Raw genomic sequence first — 18,954 nt, 5'->3', positions numbered from 1 at the left:
GTATACAATTTGCTGAGCATGGCCGGGCGCGGTGGCTCAAGCCTGTAATCCTAGCACTTTGGGAGGCCGAGACGGGCGGATCACGAGGTCAGGCGATCGAGACCATCCTGGCTAACACGGTGAAACCCCGTCTCTACTAAAAAATACAAAAAACTAGTCGGGCGAGGTGGCGGGCGCCTGTAGTCCCAGCTACTCGGGAGGCTGAGGCAGGAGAATGGCAGGAACCCGGGATGCGGAGCTTGCAGTGAGCTGAGATCCGGCCACTGCACTCCAGCCTGGGTGACAGAGCGAGACTCCGTCTCAAAAAAAAAAAAACAATTTGCTGAGCATATACTTTATGCCAGATGATATATTAGTCATTGAAGACAGATGAATCAATCAGACATGACCTGTCACCCAGGAACTCACAAGCTAAACTTTAAAATTGTCTTTGATTTTACCCTACTGTCCCATAGAATCACTCTCCTACTATATTCCACAAATTTGTCTGAAAATCCTCCTATGTTACCCTCCCAGTTCAACCTCATTTTCTGTTGGCTGTACTTAACACAAACTTCTGAACTCATCTCTCTGTCTCTTGCCCTTATTAATTTCAGTACAGCCAACATACAACCATCAGTTTAATCTTCCTCAAATATATTAATTTTATGATGTTACTCCTCTGTTCAGGGACGTACAGTGACTCCATGTTGTAAAGGTTGAACTCCCCTATCTGGCCTTCAAGACTTTGATAATCTATTGCTCTTCACATCCTTATCTGCATCCTAATGTTACCATTTTCTTAAATATGCCCCGCAAAGAAACCAATTCCTACTCTAGGCTCTTGGTTTGGGTTGTTTCTCCACTTAAAATGCCTTTTCCTTCAAGTCTTATTCATCCTCCAAGGACTTCCTTCAAGAAAGTTTCTGTGAGGCCGGGCGCGGTGGCTCAAGCCTGTAATCCCAGCACTTTGGGAGGCCAAGACGGGTGGATCACGAGGTCAGGAGATCGAGACCATCCTGGCTAACACGGTGAAACCCCGTCTCTACTAAAAAATACAAAAAATTAGCCGGGCGAGATGGCGGGCGCCTGTAGTCCCAGGTACTCGGGAGGCTGAGGCAGGAGAATGGCGTAAACCCGGGAGGCGGAGCTTGCAGTGAGCCGAGATCGCACCACTGCACTCCAGCCTGGGCGACAGAGCCAGACTCTATCTCAAAAAAAAAAAAAAAAAAAAAAAAGAAAGTTTCTGTGACAATTGCAGTCTCTCCTCTGAATTCTGATACCACGTGTAGCCAGGATTCAGGGCTTGATTTTTTTCTTAGTATGAATTTATTCCAAATTCCAGACTATTTTATGGGGGCATAAAATCTAGCATAGAGATGGGCACAGTGCTGTTCAAAGAAACACATCCTGATTGCCTGGAGAGGTAGATAAAGACTGAAATTGTTCTAAGAAATAGGGTAAGGCTTTCTAGAGAAGGCCAGAATGACCGTAGTTATTGATAAGTAACCCACAAGTCTGTACAGGTAGACAATCATCCATGGATGTTTGAACATGATCTCCACTGATTCTTTAAAAATGCACTTTGATTGCATCCATGGCAAATGTGGATGAATGGGCTCTGCAGCCCAATATTAGAGCCTGTGTACCTGTACAATGTGAAGATCCTGTCCCTGTCTTAAACACCAGCCAAAATGAGATTTGTACTCCCCCTTTGCTACAGAGACTGCTGTGAACATTGCCTATTCCTGTAATCTATTTGAGGATGAAATGGATGAGGTGTTCGTCGTGGAAGGCAGGGATGATGAGACTATTCGGAAAGAGCTCAGGTATAGATGGGAGATTAGCCACAGCCAGTCCCTGGACCCAAAATTTCCCACCCATCTCTTCCCTTAGTGTAGCTCCCACACCACCAGAAGGAACAGATGAGACATGGAGGAGGGAAAAAAAAAAACTAAAATATTTGAAAAAATTTTGTAAGGCAGCATTTGGGCTAAATGGGGCTGGAATATGGGGGATGGAGAAGTGTAGCATGTGGATGGTCAGGGACCTATGGCAGTGGCAGGTCTTGAGAGGCTGTCAAGTCTGAGGTCTTGGCTGGTGCTTTGCAGAGTTCCTGTATCCCCTTTGCCCACTTTCATCTGGGGACACATTTTCCCTCCTAAATTCTGAGACTTCAGGTCAGACTCTGACTACTACTCTTTGCTTTCAGGACAGCAAGGAACAAGATGAAACCCGAGTCTCTCCTGGATTCAGACCCCATAAACATTTACCTCACCACGAAGCCCGAACTGCCTTTTGAAATACCCGAGGAGGTGGCCAATGGCAACTATGGCTTGATCATCGATGGCTACAGTCTGGTGGGCAACACAGAGCTACACTCTATTCTCTACTTCCAAGAAACCCTCTTCCTAGGTCCAACACTTCAGGGAAATTTCAAGACTCCCTTTCCTATTCCATGAGTCACCCTATTCCCCTTCCCTTCAGGTGTCCTTGCCTGAAAGACTCCTTTCCCTAGGCTCCTCTAGGAAGAAGTAAATAAGGAAAGAGAAGGGCATATTTCTTCCTTATCCAAATTCAAATTCTTCTCTACTGATGTGACCTGTCACTTAAGGGAAAAGGGAAGCAAGCAGAAACAGGTCCCCCAAGAAGTCACTTGAGCTCTTAGCCCCATCAACAGATTTGGCCCAATGAGAGGTCCCGACTAGTTTCCCATTGGAGGCTGAGTCAGATGTGAGGATGCCTAGAACTGACTTGGGGGCTTGGCCTCCCTTGGGGGTGGAGTGCCTTGGAAGCAGCTATGCCTGCCCTGTGAAGGACAGGAGGGTGCGGAGGGAAAGGGAACCATTTGGGAAGGTCATACTCTGAGAGCTTTTTTGGGCAACCTGAAGAGTGAGTGTGTCCTGGTGCTACAGGCCTATGCTCTAGAAGGGAACCTGGAGTTGGAACTGCTGCGAACAGCGTGCATGTGCAAGGGGGTGATCTGCTGCCGGATGACACCCCTTCAGAAGGCCCAGGTGGTAGAGCTGATGAAGAGGTACAAGAAGGTGGTGACACTGGCCATCGGGGATGGGGCCAATGACGTCAGCATGATCAAAGGCATGTGAGGGGAGGGGGACAGTTAGCTTCCAGCCATGGGCTTGCCCCTTCCTTCCTCCATGGGCAAAACTGATCTGAGTGGTACTCTGTTGCTGGCTCACACTCCTGCCTCTCATATGTGTTACACATTTATACAGTTTTGCAACTCCATTCATACTCCTCTATCCCTGCACTCCCATTTATTGACACATGCAGGCATCAGCCCATATCCACAGGTATGCACACACATTCAAATTCATGCATTTACACTATGAGTATAAGCACACACACAGATACACATGGCTCCCACAAGAACACATGCTTACATTCACAGAACAGGCTGTGCAACTACCACACCTTCTTTCTGAGATGACTCAAGGTCCACAGAAAGGACCCCTGGGCAGGAGTCATAGTCTGTCTCTGTTTCTTTTTTGAAGGCTGTAGGCTGTGATGCCCAATTCAGAGATCTTTTCTTTCCCAAGTCTATGTTCCCAAGAGCTTGCCCTGTTCCCCTGGCTGGAGAATAGGTGACTTACTGATCACTTTGGACCAGTAGAAGCAAATGGCTGACATGTACTAGCGTTTTTTTTTTGTTTTGTTTTCTTTTGTTTTGTTTTGTTTTGAGACAAGGTCTTGCTCTGTCACCCAGGCTGGAGTGCAGTGGCATGATCATAACTCACTGCAGCCTTGAACTCCTGGTCTCAAGCAATCCCCCTGCCTCCACCTCCTGAGTAGCTGGGACTACAGGCACACACCACCATGCCCAGCTATCTTTTAATTATTAGTAGAGGTGAGGTCTCACTATTTTTCCCAGGCTGGTCTCAAACTTCTGGCCTCAAATGATCCCCCCCATCTCAGTTTCAAAGTGCTAGGATCACAGGGATGAGCCACCACACCTGGCCAAATTCACTGGTTTCAATTTCAGGTGAATGTTGACCTACCAGCCTCCAGCAACATGTAGGTCTGTGAGATATGGACAAATCTAGAGGTCCTCTAGTCCAACTTCTCTGCTCATACAAGAAACTCTAGCAGATATTCCAGCTTCAGCTTTAATACTAGGAAGTATTCTTGCTCTCTTCCCCAGTTTCTTTTCTTTTTTCTTTTTTTTTTTTTTGAGACAGAGTCTCGCTCTGTCGCCCAGGCTGGAGTGCAGTGGCCGGATCTCAGCTCACTACAAGCTCCGCCTCCTGGGTTTACGCCATTCTCCTGCCTCAGCGTCCCGAGTAGCTGGGACTACAGGCGCCCACCACCTCGCCCGGCTAGTTTTTTGTATTTTTTAGTAGAGACGGGGTTTCACCGTATTAGCCAGGATGGTCTCGATCTCCTGACCTCGTGATCCGCCCGTCTCGGCCTCCCAAAGTGCTGGGATTACAGGCTTGAGCCACCGCGCCCGGCCTCTCTTCCCCAGTTTCTAGACCCTAGGGATATTTAGGAGTTTAGAGGTTTGAATTATCCTATCAAGCAGTGCAGTAGGCATATTCCAGACCAGTGAATTTGGTATATGCCAGAAAAATGGCAAACTACCACAAACTAATTAAAACTTTTAGGAACTTCAGTCTTTCTCTTCCATCAAATATAATAATTGCTTTATCCAGAAAAAGTCACCTTAGGCCTCCTGAAGAACTTGTTTCTCACTGACAAAGTATGTACGTCACATACAGTTAGATTTTAGCCCCTTAGGTAAACTCAGGTAATTAAATACTGTATTAGACCGGCATCCACCCTGCATCTTGAATTAAGTGGGTTCCAGAAACAACAAGAAATTTTAACTTCAGCATCTGGACAGTAGGAAAGAGCCCAGATGGCTAGAGTAGTGGCAAAGAGCATTCAGGACAGCTTCTAGTACTGGCCATGCCAGGCATTCTAGAGTGGCAGTGTCCAAAACAAACTACAGAAGACAGGGCTAGCACAGTGGCTCACACCTGTAGTCCCAACACTTTGGGAGGCTGAGGTGAGAGGATCGCCTGAGTCCAGGAGTTTGAGACCAGCTTGGGCAACACAGGGAGATGGTGTCTCTGTAAAAACAAAACAAAACAGTGCAGAAAAGGGAGCTGTTTTCCAGTTTGTGAGGGAGGGGCAATCCACTAAGGAGAAAAGACTCCACTAGGTAAGAGACAGTTTGCACTGAGCCTAAAAGCATTTCCCAAATGTAAAATAAAGGAGTTTGTACAACATCATCTCAGCTTTCCCTTTACACTTCCCAGGCTGGGAGCCCAGCAAACAAGCTTTCTGTCTGAGAAGTTTCTGGGATTTTATTGCAGCTGCCCACATTGGGGTTGGCATCAGTGGCCAGGAGGGACTGCAGGCCATGCTCAACAGTGACTTCACCTTCTCCCAGTTCCAGTATCTTCAGCGTCTACTTTTGGTCCATGGCCGCTGGTCTTATAATCGCATGTGCAAGTTTCTCAGCTACTTCTTTTATAAGAACTTCACCTTCACCCTGGTGCACTTCTGGTATGCCTTCTTTAATGGATTCTCCGCACAGGTAGGTGATCAGTGGCAATCTCCACTCTGGTCAACTGGGTTTTCTGTAGTCATCTCTCACTTCAGCTAGCTCAGATCTTTTTTAGCCTCTAGAGACCAATGAATATGTATGACATGCTGCCATCCATTCATGAAGCCCATCACCTCATGCTGATTCCATCTCCTAAACCTACACAAACCTTAGATTTCCAAGCCATAACTGTTCTGGCCTGGCTCTGATTTGGTCTTGACTTCTACTTTTAAACTTTCTTTTTATTTATGTATCTACTTATGTTGAGACAGGGTCTTGCTCTGTTGCTCAGGCTGGAGTGCAGTGGCATGAACATGGCCCACTGCAGCCTCGACTTCCTGGGCTCAGATGATTCTCCTACCTCAGCCTCCCGAGTAGCTGGGACTACAGGTGTGCACCATGACACCCTAATTTTTTGTAGTTTTGGTAGAAATGAGGTTTCACCATGTTGCCCAAGGTGGTCTTGAACTCCTGGGCTCGAGTGATCTGCCTGCCTCGGCCTCCCAGAGTGCTGGGATTACAGGCATAAGCCACCTGGCTTAAACTTTCCCTTAAGCTGTTTTCACTGATGTTGAGACTTAGAATTTCCAAACATATGTAATGGGAACAAATTCCTGGACCTTGGAGTTTTCTTAGCATCCAAAGTCATCTTTTTGGAACAGGCTAAGCCTCAAGGAGCTTGGCTCTGGGTCATGCCAGATAGGCCAGATATGACGTGTTCACCTGTAGCCATACTTGGAAATACAGCTTCCTTTTGCTTCTCCTTCCCCACTCAGACTGCCTATACTCCTGACCCCAACACACACACAATTGTTACTTTGATGAATTAATTCCACATTTGAATGTGAAACCTCCCCCACCTTAGTGGGGAGAAGCGACGCCTGGATTTTGATGTTCTAAGAGGAGTCCCTTTTCCTATGAGAAGTTTTTCAGAAACATCTCAAGGATTCCCAAGAGAAACAACCTCAGAAACAATTATCTTGGGAGCCCTACTTTTGTTGCCATAGACTCCAGGAATAACAGGCCAGTCAGCAAATAGCGGATTTGTATTCGCCCAAGCCCTAGCAAAGCCAGTCTGCTTTGTGGGAGGCGTATGTGTATGCATGTGTTGCTGCTGACCTCTTGTGGCTAATAGAGAAAAAGCCCTCTCTAGGCCCCAGGATGGAGCACTCAGCTTGGGAAGGGTCATTGAGTCTATTCTGCTTGCCAATATTAGGAGGTATGCAGTGCTACAAAAGCCACTGAATGCCACTAAGCAAGTAAAGAGTCCAAAGACTGGGCAAAGTGGCTCATGCCTGTAATTCCAACACTTTGGGAGGCCGAGGCAGGTGGATCACCGAGGTCAGGAGTTCGAGACCAGCATGGGCAACATGGCAAAACCCTGTCTCTACAAAAAATACAAAAATTAGCTGGATGTGGTGGCGGGCACCTGTAGTCCCAGCTACTCAGGAGGCTGAAGCAGGAGAATTACTTGAACCCAGGAGGCAGAGGTTGCAGTGAGCCAAGATCACACCACTGCACTCCAACCTGGGTGACAGAGCAAGACTCCATCTCCAAAAAAAAAAAAAAAAAAGTACAAAGGTTTACATGCCTAGGAGTGCAGGGGTACAGCTAGCATCACTAGCAATCACTCTGGGTCCTTCCTGTGCAGTGAGGGGCTGTATAGATTATGGTGGGATTGGTCCGGATCTACCTTGAAAGCTTGATGTGGCCTTACTCTATCCTAGGACCCAGGGTTCTAACAAAGTGAGATCAAGTAGAGACTGGGGTCAACAATCTCAGTCAGGTTTCTCCTGCAGTAGGTTAATGTGGCGGTGGGGTTGGGGCGGGGGGCAGGGGTCAAGGGATAAAGGTGGCTATCTTGGACCTGGAAGGTGGAGCTGGGACTGTAGAGAAGAGAGGAGCCTATGAAATCTCCTTGGTATTCTTCCAGACAGTTTATGAGACCTGGTTTATCACGTGCTACAATCTGGTCTACACTTCCCTCCCTGTCCTGGGCATGAGTCTGTTTGATCAGGTAAGATCCAGCAGCAAGCTCCTGGTCAGAGTTGAAGCCCCTGGGCCCTTGAGGAATATCCCTAAGAATGAAGCATACAGCAAGAGCTGGGCTCTACAAAATCCAGTGTAAAGGGAATAATTTCCAGAGCGAGGAAAGGAGCTCATCACTTAGATAGGTATCGTGAGATAAAGTAAAAAATCCTCCTCAACAGAGAATAATCCTCAGTTTTAGAACGCCAAGTTTTCCTGTATCAATTTTGTCTTTGTAGAGAGAAACATGGAAATTGTGCTGTACAGTAAACTGAGTATATATAAAAGTAATTAAAATATACATGGAAAAAATAAGGAAAAAATTGAATAACATAAGCAGAATATGAATTGAAAAAATAAAGAAAAGAAAATAGAGTTACTGGGATAGGACTGGGTAACGTATGGGACTTCAAAAAAGAGAGACTCCTTCAGGGAGAATGAGGGTGAGACAAGCCAATGCAGGAAGGCCTGGGTGGGAGTCCTGAAGGCCAGGCATGGGAGTATGGGTGTGATAGTTTATATCATAAGGAGCCAGACTAAGGGATACCATCTGTCCCTGTCAGAAATTCCCTGGACATTGAGGGTCCTGCTACCCCACCTCTCCCTTGTCTTCTGCCCCAACCTCTAGTCCTGGGCACATGGAGTAGAAAATGAGTCTCCAAAAAGGAATAAAGTAGCTGAAATAGGACATCATGGGATCATGGCTCTTGGTCTCCATGGGAAACAGCTCTAAAGGAAATTCTCCAGGAAGTAACTGCTAACCTCAGAACAACAAAAGGGATGGGTTGTATTACTCAACAGTCCCGCTTCAGTGGCCTAATTCTAGGGATCCATCTCTGAAGCCAGCCCCAAGCTTTGTATCCAAAGTTTCAGATTTAGGAGATGAAGATGATCCAATGTCATTCATTTAGAGTAATTTTTTCACCTTCAGTTCACCAGTAGCTATGGAAGTGAGAGCAACATCACAGAACAAGAAGACTAAAAGACTAACTGGTCTCCATTAATGTCCCTTTCTCCCACATTGACTTTTGACATAAAAAATATTCAACTACGCCCGGGCATGGTGGCTCACACTTGTAACCCTAGCACTTTGGGAGGCCGAGGCAGGTGGATCACTTGAGGTCAGGAGTTTGAGACCAGCTAGCCAACATGGCAAAACCCCGTTTCTACTAAAAATATAAAAATTAGCCAGGTGTGGTGGCGGGCGCCTGTAATCTCAGCTACTCAGGAGGCTGAGGCAAGAGAATTGTTTGAACCTGAGAAGTGGAGGTTGCAGTAAGCCAAGATGGTGCCACTGCACTCCAGACTGGGTGATAGAGCAAGACTCCATCTCAAAAAAAAAAAAAAATATATATATATATATATATTCAACTGAAAGAACACTTACACCTGGGACTTATGGCCCAGCTGCCTCCCCTATCTCAAGCTCCAGTCCTCCCTCCCAGCTACCCACAAGCCTAGTTGCCCCCAATTCTAACTCCCTCCAAGTCCTTTCCAGCATCCAGACCTTCTCCCAAACACTACCCAGATCCTTGCCTAGAGAGTAGGACTTCAGGAAGGGTCTGTGGTCACTGCTGTGTTCTCTGGTTCCACTTCTTAAGTAATCCATAAGGAAGCTCCCAGGCAGCCTGGCAGCAGACCTGGGGAGGGGAGAAGCCTCTCCTCTGATGGAGATGGGACTGTCTGTGGAGAGACCCTGAGCCTCCCTCTTTACCCTCTGGTGCTTCCAGGATGTGAATGAGACATGGAGCCTCCTTTTCCCAGAGCTGTATGAGCCAGGCCAGCACAACCTCTATTTCAACAAAAAGGAATTTGTGAAGTGTTTAATGCATGGGATCTACAGTTCCTTTGTGTTGTTCTTTGTCCCCATGGGGACTCTTTACAATGCAGAACGAAATGATGGGAAGGACATCTCCGACTACCAGTCCTTCTCCCTGGTGGTGCAGACCTCCTTGATCTGGGTGGTCACAATACAGGTGTGGCCAGTGGTGGTGGGGGTAAGGGGATTGGGTGGGGGTCTCTCTGAAACAGTGGGAGGAATAGAGGGAGGGAGTGTGGGAAGGGAGCAACCTTCGTTACATAATTGGAGGAGGGAGGTAGCTGACAGGTCCCAGATTACAGGTTCCATAAGAAGGTACTTTTCAGATCGCCCTGAAGACAACCTACTGGACAATGATAAGCCATGTTGTCATCTGGGGTAGCCTGGGTTTCTACTTTTGCATGTCGTTCCTTCTGTACAGCGATGGCTTGTGCCTAGCATTCCCTGACGTCTTCCAATTCCTAGGTAAGGCCCTGCCCAGTGGGCGGAGGGTGGGGAACCAGGTATATTTATTTAACAAATGTTTACCAAGAAGCCATTACTATGTGCTAGGCTAGAGATATAAATAAGACATGGTCTCTGTCCTAAAAGGGCTCAAAATGTAGCTAGGGAAATAAGTTACCTTATTTGAATTTCCAAGGTATTTTCAAATGTCTTATGAGATTTGCACTTTATCAGCAACAATTTTTAGAGCCATTTTAGACCCTGGTGGGGTGTTTTCGAATTAAAGGACTCACATCTAGGCTTCCTGGTTCCAGTTCAAAGTCCTTTATGCTGTGGCATATTGCCTTATTGTCTCCCAAAATTTTTCCCTCTCTCTCATCTCCACTCTGCTGAAGACAAAATACAGAGAGTAGATACATAGACATAGTTGGCTCCCATCTTTTTGTTTTCATTTTTAATTTTTTGAGATTCTGTTCCTCTATCTCTGTCACCCCGGCTGGAGTGCAGTGGTGCAATCTTGGCTCACTGCAACCTCTGCCTCCTGGGTTTAAGCGATTCTCGTGCCTCAGACTCCCCACTAGCTGGGACTACGGTCGTGCACCACCATGCACTGCTAATTTTTTTGTATTTTTGGTAGATATGTGCTTTTGCCATGTTGGCCAGGCTGGCCTCAAACTCCTGGCTTCAAGCAGTCTGCCCACCTGGGACTCCCAAAGTGCTGGGATTACAAGCGTGAGCCACCACACCTGGCTGTCTCTCACCTTTTGTCAGGCTACTAACTCATTTTTCTCCTTCAAACCTTTTCTTTTTTTAATTTAATTTTTTTACCTTTTTTATTTTTATTTGTTTGTTTTTTCCTCCTCCAAAGCTTTCTTTCCCATTTTTGGATGCAGGCCAGTGCTCTAGGATTCCCTCATAACCTACCCCTGCTCTCCTATCCTGCCCTACCCTGCCCTGCCTGTAGAGGGATAGAGAGGTGCATGAATTCACAGTGACTTTGGCCGCGCAAAGGACCCAACTGCAATTCTTTTGTATTTATATTATTTCTCAGGAGCCTAAACTACAAATCAATAACTTCCTTCTTTGGACTAGAGAAGTGTCTACATTCTGGCTGGTAACTCCTACCCCTGGTCCCACCCCTGTTCTCCAGGCTCTGTTTCAGCCTTCCCCCTCCTTGCTCACTGTTTACAGGTGTGATCAGGAATGCTCTGAACCAGCCACAAATGCTTCTGAGCATTATCCTCAGCGTGGTCCTCTGTATGTTGCCTGTGATTGGGTACCAATTTCTTAAACCACTATTCTGGCCTATCAGCGTAGACAAGGTGAGTGGAACAGAAAATCTACCCAGACATAATTCATGGCCTTCTTTTGCCTTTGCCTCTGTGGATGAAAACCCTATCCCCCGTGCTCTGGCTATAGGTTTTTGACAGAATTCAAGAGTGCAGGAGACTTCCACGGCAGTCCCCAGTCCAGACCAAACTGAAACACTCAAGCACTCGACCTTCTGCCTATGCATTCTCCCATAAACATGGCTTTGGGGCCCTCATCACTTCTGGCAAGACAATGAAGTCCAGGATGTCCAAGAAAAACACCCTTTTTTCAAAAAGATAGAGGCCCTAGGGAAATTCCAAAGGAGGCAGTCACTGCTCTTCCTCCCTTGTATTCATGCAATTTAGGAAGAATTAGAGTCCCTGGGAAGCCAGCATAAACCTGCTCCTTCATTCTCACTAGGGACTAAGCCTCCTAATTGTCCAGAAGGCTATGCCCAGGTAAGGCAAGGAGAGGTAAGGAAAGAGCCCCCAGATGTCTGCCAGAGTTGCAGCATTTCAATAGAAAAAGAAAAAGGAAAAAAAGAAAAACAAAAAAAGTAACCTCAGGCCTGCCTCCCACCGTCTCTTGCAAGTTTTAATCCAGACAAGCATAAGCATATGTAGAGGTAGGGGGTGACAAGTGACAGTATGGGGAAGGGAAATGATGATTGGACTAAAAAGAATTTTACTCTGGGCCCTATCTCCTATATTCAGAGCAAGCATAACCTTCCCAGGGCCCTACACGAACATATCCCCATCCAGGCATCGTTCTCAGGTTTATCTGGGAGATTCAGAGTAAGTCTTTTGTTGGCGTTGGGTAGCAAAAGAAAAGAGATAGCTGTGAGGAATTGGTCTTAAAAAGCTGAAAGAGGGTTTCTGGACCATAAATAAAAAGAAATGAAGGCAGCTCCTGCCTGGATAGGACAATTCAAGGTTTTCCCTTCTGCCCTCTGTGACTTCTCTGACTCAAGAACTGATACCTGCTCAGGCCTCAGAACTGAGAAAGGGATACTGCAGGAGATTATAAATATTCTTTTCTTGAGGGATGTAAGCCATAATTGGTGAGCATATGTCCTTATTCCATAAAATTATTTTGAGAAGAAATTATATGTACTTGGAAAATTGTTTCTAAGGAGTTTAGAATTGGAACAATAAATTGCTTATTTTGGAGCAGAGAGATTTGTATGGTCTGTTGGGACCCCAGTGAGAAAAATATGGTCTGAGCAATACCTTTGGTCCAGACTCTCACCAACCTCCCCCCTTCAAATTAGACCAATACTTCCCCTTTTCCCCTCTTCTTTTTCTCCTTTTTCAGCTCTACTTCACTTTTCTGCCCCCTCTTGCTAAACTCTAATTTGGCCTCACTATGATCACATCTTTTACCAATATGACTCTATCCTCTTTGCATACCTTAAGTATTGTTTCTTAGGTTCTTTGCTTATCTTTCTCTGTACCCTTTTCCTGGGTGACTTCATCCAAACTCTCAACTTCATTTACCCACAGAAAGAAGATTCACAGTCTCTAGCCCAGATCTCCCTGCTAAGGTCCAGATCCATAAATTAAACTGGCTCCCAGACCTTTCACTTTGTTGCACCTCCAGAAACTTACACTCAACCTGTACTAATCATTTTCCCTCCCAGTTTTATTCCAGGATGCCACCACTACCGTCTGAGTTACCCGAGCCCAGACGATGAGAATCATCCCATACCTCTTCCTCTAGCTCAGTGTCAAGTCAGTCAAGTCAGATAAATTCTTCATCCTTATTATTTGTTGTTTTCCGTTTCCTCCATTATTACTACCATTGACCTTGCTCAAATTTCATCGCCTCATATCTAGATTATAGCATAAAATCTCCCAACTCATCTCCCTGGTTCTCCCCTTTGTTTTCTTTTCTTTTTTTCTTTTTTTTGAGACTGAGTTTCATTCTTGTTGCCCAGGCTGGAGTGCAGTGGCAGCGATCTTAGCTCACTGCAACCTCCGCCTCCTGGGTTCAAGAGATTTTCCTGCCTCAGCCTCCTTGGTTCTCCCCGTTCTAAAGCATCAACAATGTTATTTCAAGAGTAATCTTTATGAAAGGCAAATTTGATCATGTCAAGCCTCAGTTTAGCATCCTTTAAGGAAATCTCATGCCTTCTGGATCTAGTTAAAATTTGGACATTTTACTCTTGGGCCCTCTCTAGCCTTGTCTTCCACCACTCCCCCGTCTGCATGCACTCCAGTCATGAGATTTCTGGTCTTCATGTCATCAAACACACTGTTCTCATATATTAAAGTGCTTTCCCCCACAACCCTTTTCATCTAGTGAACCCCTCGTCACCCTTCAAAACTCAGGTTAGTTGGAACTAGACAGTGATGGCTGAACAATACTGTCAATGAAGTAATTGCCACTGAATTATACATTTTTAAATGGTTGATTTTGTGTTATGTGAAGTTCACCTCAACTTTTTAAAAACAGCTCAGATTAGGCATTGTCTCTTCTAGGAGCTTTTCCTAATTCCTCAGTGTGATTCATTACACCTGTCCTGTTTGTTGAGGTTTTTCTCCCTCTTTCCTTTGTCTAGATAATGTCTGCTCTTAATTCTTAGCTTGCGTAACTTCATTTAGGAGCCTTTCCTGAGAAAACAACCTCCAATTCTGAGTTGGATGCCTCCTCCTTGCATGAGAGCACCTTATATCTTTCTCTTATTTTCCTGTCCCAATATTTGACTACATTATCACTCACATGCTCATTTTGATTATGCCTTAATTCTCTGTCTTCTCTGCTAGGCCATGAATAATCTTGAAGACAAGAATTTTGTGTCACTTTTTTATTCCCATCAACCACCAAAATGTGCTAGCACCTAGATTATTTATTTATTGATTATTATTTTTTTTGGAGATAGAGTCTCACTCTGTCACCCAGGCTGGAGTGCAGTGGTACAATCTCAGCCCACTGCAAACTCTGCCTCCTGGGTTCAAGCAATTCTTGTGTCTCGGCCTCCTGAGTAGCTGGGATTACAGGCATACACCACCACACCTGGCTAATTTTTGTATTTTTAGTAGAGATGGGGTTTCACCATGTTGGCCAGGCTGGTCTCAAATTCCTGACCTCAGGTGATCCACCCACCTCAGACTCCCAAAATGCTGGGATTACAGGCATGAGCCGCCATGCCTAACTTATCTGCCAAGCCTTAAAATTAGTTTATGACTGTATTAGTCAAGTAAAGACCTTCTTCATGTCTTCTCTCTCCTGTCCTGCTCAAGCCCCGGAGAAAAAAGAATTAGGAAGCTGAAGGAGGGAGGAGAGGTAAGTAGAAAAACAGACCTCTACAAAGCCCACTGAACCTGGCCACGTGCAACAGCCAAGCTGAAAGATAAGGAAAAGCATTAATTGTAAAGGTTGAAGTTTTAAAAAATTATTTCATTAAATCACTTTAACTACTAAAATGAAACTTAAAGTGACAAGTACTGGTTGCCACTAAAAAGGACCATTCACTAAGTACATTTTGCATCCGCACTTGTCCCTTCACCTTGTACTTTTATGTTATAGAGATGACTTCTTTCTGTAAACCTCATGAACCAACCTCTGTTGGCATCCAACTTTTCTTCTGTAATTTCCTCCCCAGCCTTCATAGAATTGAAGAGAGTTAGGGCCTTGCTCTGGATTAGGTTTTGGCTTAAGGGAATATTGTGGCTGGTTTCAGCTTCTATACAGACCACTCAAACCTTCTCTGTATCTGCAATAACGGTTTTGCTTTCTTATTCGTGTGTTCACCGTAATAGCACTTTTAATTTCCTTCAAGAACTTTTCCTTTGCATTCACAGCTTGGCTAACTGGTGTAAGAGGCCTGGCTTTCAGCCTGTCTTGGCTTTCGACATGCCTTCCTCAATAATCTTAATCGTTTCTGACTTTTTATTTCAAGTGAGAGATATGTGACTCTTCCTTTCACTTGAACACTTAGAGGCCATTTGGGGTTATTAATTGGCCTGATTTCAATATTGTTGTGTCTCAGGGAATAGGGGAGAGGGAAAGATGGGAATGACCAGTTGGTGGAGCAATCAGAACAGGCATTTATTAAGTTTGGCATCTTCTATGGGCGCAGTTCATGGTGCCCCAAAGAAATGAAGAAGGAACACTGTCCTGGCCCCAACATATCCCCGTGATTCCAGCTCCAAATCGTCTACCAAATCTTCTAAGATTCATGCAAAGCATTTTGGAAAATACACATCATTTGGAGGATCCTGGGAGTCATTCAAGACTATTTGCTTTACCTTATCCCACCCACCCCCATGACACATTCAATTAATCACTAAATTCTACAGATTTCTACGCCCTAAATCATCCTTGACTCTATCTCCTCTTATCTAAGCCTTCAGCCACTGCCTTAATTCAGACTCTCTCAGTTCTCATAATAATTATCAATCTCCTAACTGGTCTCTTTACCTTCCTGTAATTCAATATCCACACTCCTACTAAAGTGAAATTTCTAAAGCTCAGATCTGTTCACATCACTCCCCTGCATGAAATAATAGTGCCAACAGCCTTCAGAATACAATCCAAATTCAGCCAGGTGCGGTGGCTCATGCCTATAATCCCAGCACTTTGGGAGGCTGAGGCAGGTAGATCACCTGAGGTCAGAAGTCCAAGACCAGTGTGGCCAACATGGTGAAGCCCCGTCTCTACTAAAAATCCAAAATTAACTAGGCGTGGTGGCGGGCACCTGTAATCCTAGCTACTCAGGAGGCTGAGACAGGAGAATCACTTGAACCCGGGAGGCAGAGGTTGCAGTGAGCCGAGATCACACCACTGCACTCTACCTGGGGTGACAGAGTGAGACTCCATCTCAAGAAAATAAAATCCAAACTCCCAAACATACATACAAGGCCCTTCTTAATTTTCCTGCTGCCTCCCTCCTACACTTTGCCCATGCTTAACTATGCCCATACTACTTGAGTTTCCCTAAGGCATCATGCTTTCTTTCTTTGTTTTTTGTTTTTTGAGAAAGAGTTTCGCTCTTGTTGCCCAGGTTGGAGTGCAATGGTGTGATCTCGGTTCACTGCAACCACCACCTCCCAGGTTCAAGCAATTCTCCTGCCTCAGCCTCCCAAGTAGCTGGGATTACAGGCATGTGCCACCATGCTTGGCTAATTTTGTATTTTTAGTAGAGAGGGGGTTTCACCATGTTGGTCAGGCTGGTTTTGAACTCCTGACCTCAGGTGATCCGCCCACCTCCGCCTCCCAAAGTGCTGGGGTTACACGCATGAGCCACGGCACCCAGCCTCTTCATTCGTTTGTTTTTGAGATGGAGTTATACTCTTGTTGCCCAGGCTGGAGTGCAACGGTGCGATCTCGACTCACTGCAACCTCCACCTCCCGGGTTCAAGCGATTCTCCTGCCTCAGCCTCCTGAGTAGCTGGGATTACAGGCACCCACCAGCATGCCCAACCTAATTTTTGTATTTTTAGTAGAGATGGGGTTTCACCATGTTGGCCAGGCTGGTCTTGAACTCCTGACCTCAGGTGATCTGCCTGCCTTGGCCCCCCAAAGTGCTGGGATTCCAAGTGTGAGACACCGCGCCCGGCCAGCATCATGCTTTCTTATGTCTTTGTGTTTTTGTATATTCTTTGATTTGCAAGTTTCTGGAAAACTTAAGAAATACTTTGAAATGGGTATCCTTTTAATGGAATGTTGGGTGCTGTTAAGGATCCTTGGGAATTATTTGATTATATTAGTGGTGAGAGGCTTTGATTTCCTTTGACTAGGTTCCTATTTTACAAGTAAGCTATTTTCTAACTCGTTGGAGTTAGACGTTAACTTCAGAATACTGATAATAAATAATGCAAAAGATTTTCTGCCCATAACAATGCAAATGATTCCTGTTCCGGGTGATGCAAATGAATTTTGTTCATTAGAGAACAGACATTTCTTTTTTTTTTTTTTTTTTTTTTTTTGAGACGGAGTCTCGCTGTGTCGCCCAGGCTGGAGTGCAGTGGCGCGATCTTGGCTCACTGCAAGCTCTGCCTCCCGGGTTCACGCCATTCTCCCGCCTCAGCCTCCGAGTAGCTGGGACTACAGGCGCCCGCCACCACGCCCGGCTAATTTTTTGAAACGGGGTTTCACCGTGTTAGCCAGGATGGTCTCGATCTCCTGACCTCGTGATCCGCCCGCCTCGGCCTCCCAAAGTGCTGGGATTACAGGCTTGAGCCATCGCGCCCGGCCGAGAACAGACATTTCTAAGTCAAATCTTCATTTGAACTGGTTTTAATATCTTACTGGTTCCCTCATTAGTTTAATAAAACATTTGAAATATGTTCATTATATATTTGTATAAGGCTCTGCCAGGTGCAGTGGCTCACGTCTGTAATCCCAGCACTTTAGGAGGTGGAGGCAGGTGGATTGCTTGAGCTCAGGAGCTCAAGACCAGCCTGGGCAACATGGCGAAACCCTGTCTCTACCAAAAATGCAAAAAATACCTGTAGTCCCAGCTACTCTGGAGGCTGAGGTGGGAGGATCGCTGAAACCCGGGAAGTCTAGGCTGCAGTGAGCCATGATTGCACCACTGCACTCCAGCCGAGTAACAGAGAACCTGTCTCAAAAAATAAAAAATAAAAATACTTGCATAAGGCTCATTATTTTACCTTTTTGAAAGTTACTCTTTAGGCCGGGCGCGGTGGCTCAAGCCTGTAATCCCAGCACTTTGGGAGGCCGAGACGGGCGGATCACGAGGTCAGGAGATCGAGACCATCCTGGCTAATACGGTGAAACCCCGTTTCTACTAAAAAATACAAAAAACTAGCCGGGCGACGAGGCGGGCGCCTGTAGTCCCAGCTACTCGGGAGGCTGAGACAGGAGAATGGCGTGAACCCGGGAGGCGGAGCTTGCAGTGAGCTGAGAGCCGGCCACTGCACTCCAGCCTGGGCGGCAGAGCAAGACTCCGTCTCAAAAAAAAAAAAAAAAAAAAAAAAAAAGAAAGTTACTCTTTAACATAAACAACAGGAAGTAACCCACAGTAGCTGAAGGAACAATGCGATTCCTATGAATGGATACAAGGATGCATCATGATCCTGGGGAAGGAATCCAGCTGGGCCTCAGAAAGAAGTGGAACCAGCTGCTGGAAGGTCCCAAGAACCTAGGGAGTAGTCTCTTTGTGTCTAGACTTGCTTCTCTATGTGCAACCAATTGATCTTCCTTCTTAGCAAACTGGTTTTCAATGCTGCTCAGGCCAAATGGGCAAGTAGAAGATAGCTACCACATAGCTCCCAAATTACCCTTAAGTCCAATTTAAGTCTGAGCAGATATGTAGTTCTTTGTCTCCCAATTCCAAATTCTCAGAGAAGTAATTCTAATTGGCCTGGTTTGGCTTAAGTCGCCAACCCAGACTATTTAACTGGAGGATCACACTGTACAAGCATGTGATTCCTCATTGGTTCCCCACCGGCAATGCTAGCCCTCTCCACGTCACCCTTATTTAAGCCCTCAGAACTTTATTTCTAACATTCATATTTGATCTTGTCATTCCTGCCTCTGCAATAAAGCCCTTGTGTCTCTCCCAATTCCTTAGTAGTCATAGGCCCTTCATCACCAAACCCTGACAGGCTCTCCTCGACTCTCCCCATTGCCTCCCACACTTCTCAGTTACATCGGTCATTTTGCCCCTCAGTTCTTTTGCACATGCCAATTCTCCCTTTACCTCCCATTCTTCAATATTCAACTCACACTACTTCTGTGAAGCCTAAAGATGCACTATACATCCTGACATTTATCTGCTTCCTTGACTGTGACCCCTGTCTCTCTTTCAGTGAGTATGGAACCTAGAACAGTC

The 18,954-nt window shown here is 45.7% G+C and overlaps 1 protein-coding gene across 2 annotated transcripts in view; it reads left to right on the top strand.

Annotated features, from left to right (window-relative positions):
* LOC117099018 (phospholipid-transporting ATPase FetA-like) overlaps window positions 1-12,873 on the top strand; it is a 119,539-nt gene extending 106,666 nt beyond the window's left edge. For both annotated transcript variants that reach the window (XM_033238181.1, XM_033238180.1), the window contains 9 exons: window positions 1,703-1,808; window positions 2,192-2,339; window positions 2,895-3,078; window positions 5,319-5,542; window positions 7,485-7,568; window positions 9,310-9,555; window positions 9,725-9,863; window positions 11,034-11,164; window positions 11,262-12,873. In XM_033238181.1, coding sequence (XP_033094072.1) covers window positions 1,703-1,808; window positions 2,192-2,339; window positions 2,895-3,078; window positions 5,319-5,542; window positions 7,485-7,568; window positions 9,310-9,555; window positions 9,725-9,863; window positions 11,034-11,164; window positions 11,262-11,453 — 1,454 coding nt within the window. In that variant the 3' untranslated portion in view covers window positions 11,454-12,873. The remainder of the gene's footprint in view (window positions 1-1,702; window positions 1,809-2,191; window positions 2,340-2,894; window positions 3,079-5,318; window positions 5,543-7,484; window positions 7,569-9,309; window positions 9,556-9,724; window positions 9,864-11,033; window positions 11,165-11,261) is intronic.
* The last annotated feature ends 6,081 nt before the right edge of the window (window positions 12,874-18,954 follow it).

Source organism: Trachypithecus francoisi, unplaced genomic scaffold (genome assembly GCF_009764315.1).
Source record: "Trachypithecus francoisi isolate TF-2019V2 unplaced genomic scaffold, Tfra_2.0 Lachesis_group16, whole genome shotgun sequence".
NCBI lineage: Eukaryota > Metazoa > Chordata > Mammalia > Primates > Cercopithecidae > Trachypithecus > Trachypithecus francoisi.
This window is presented reverse-complemented; position numbering and strand designations above follow the sequence as displayed.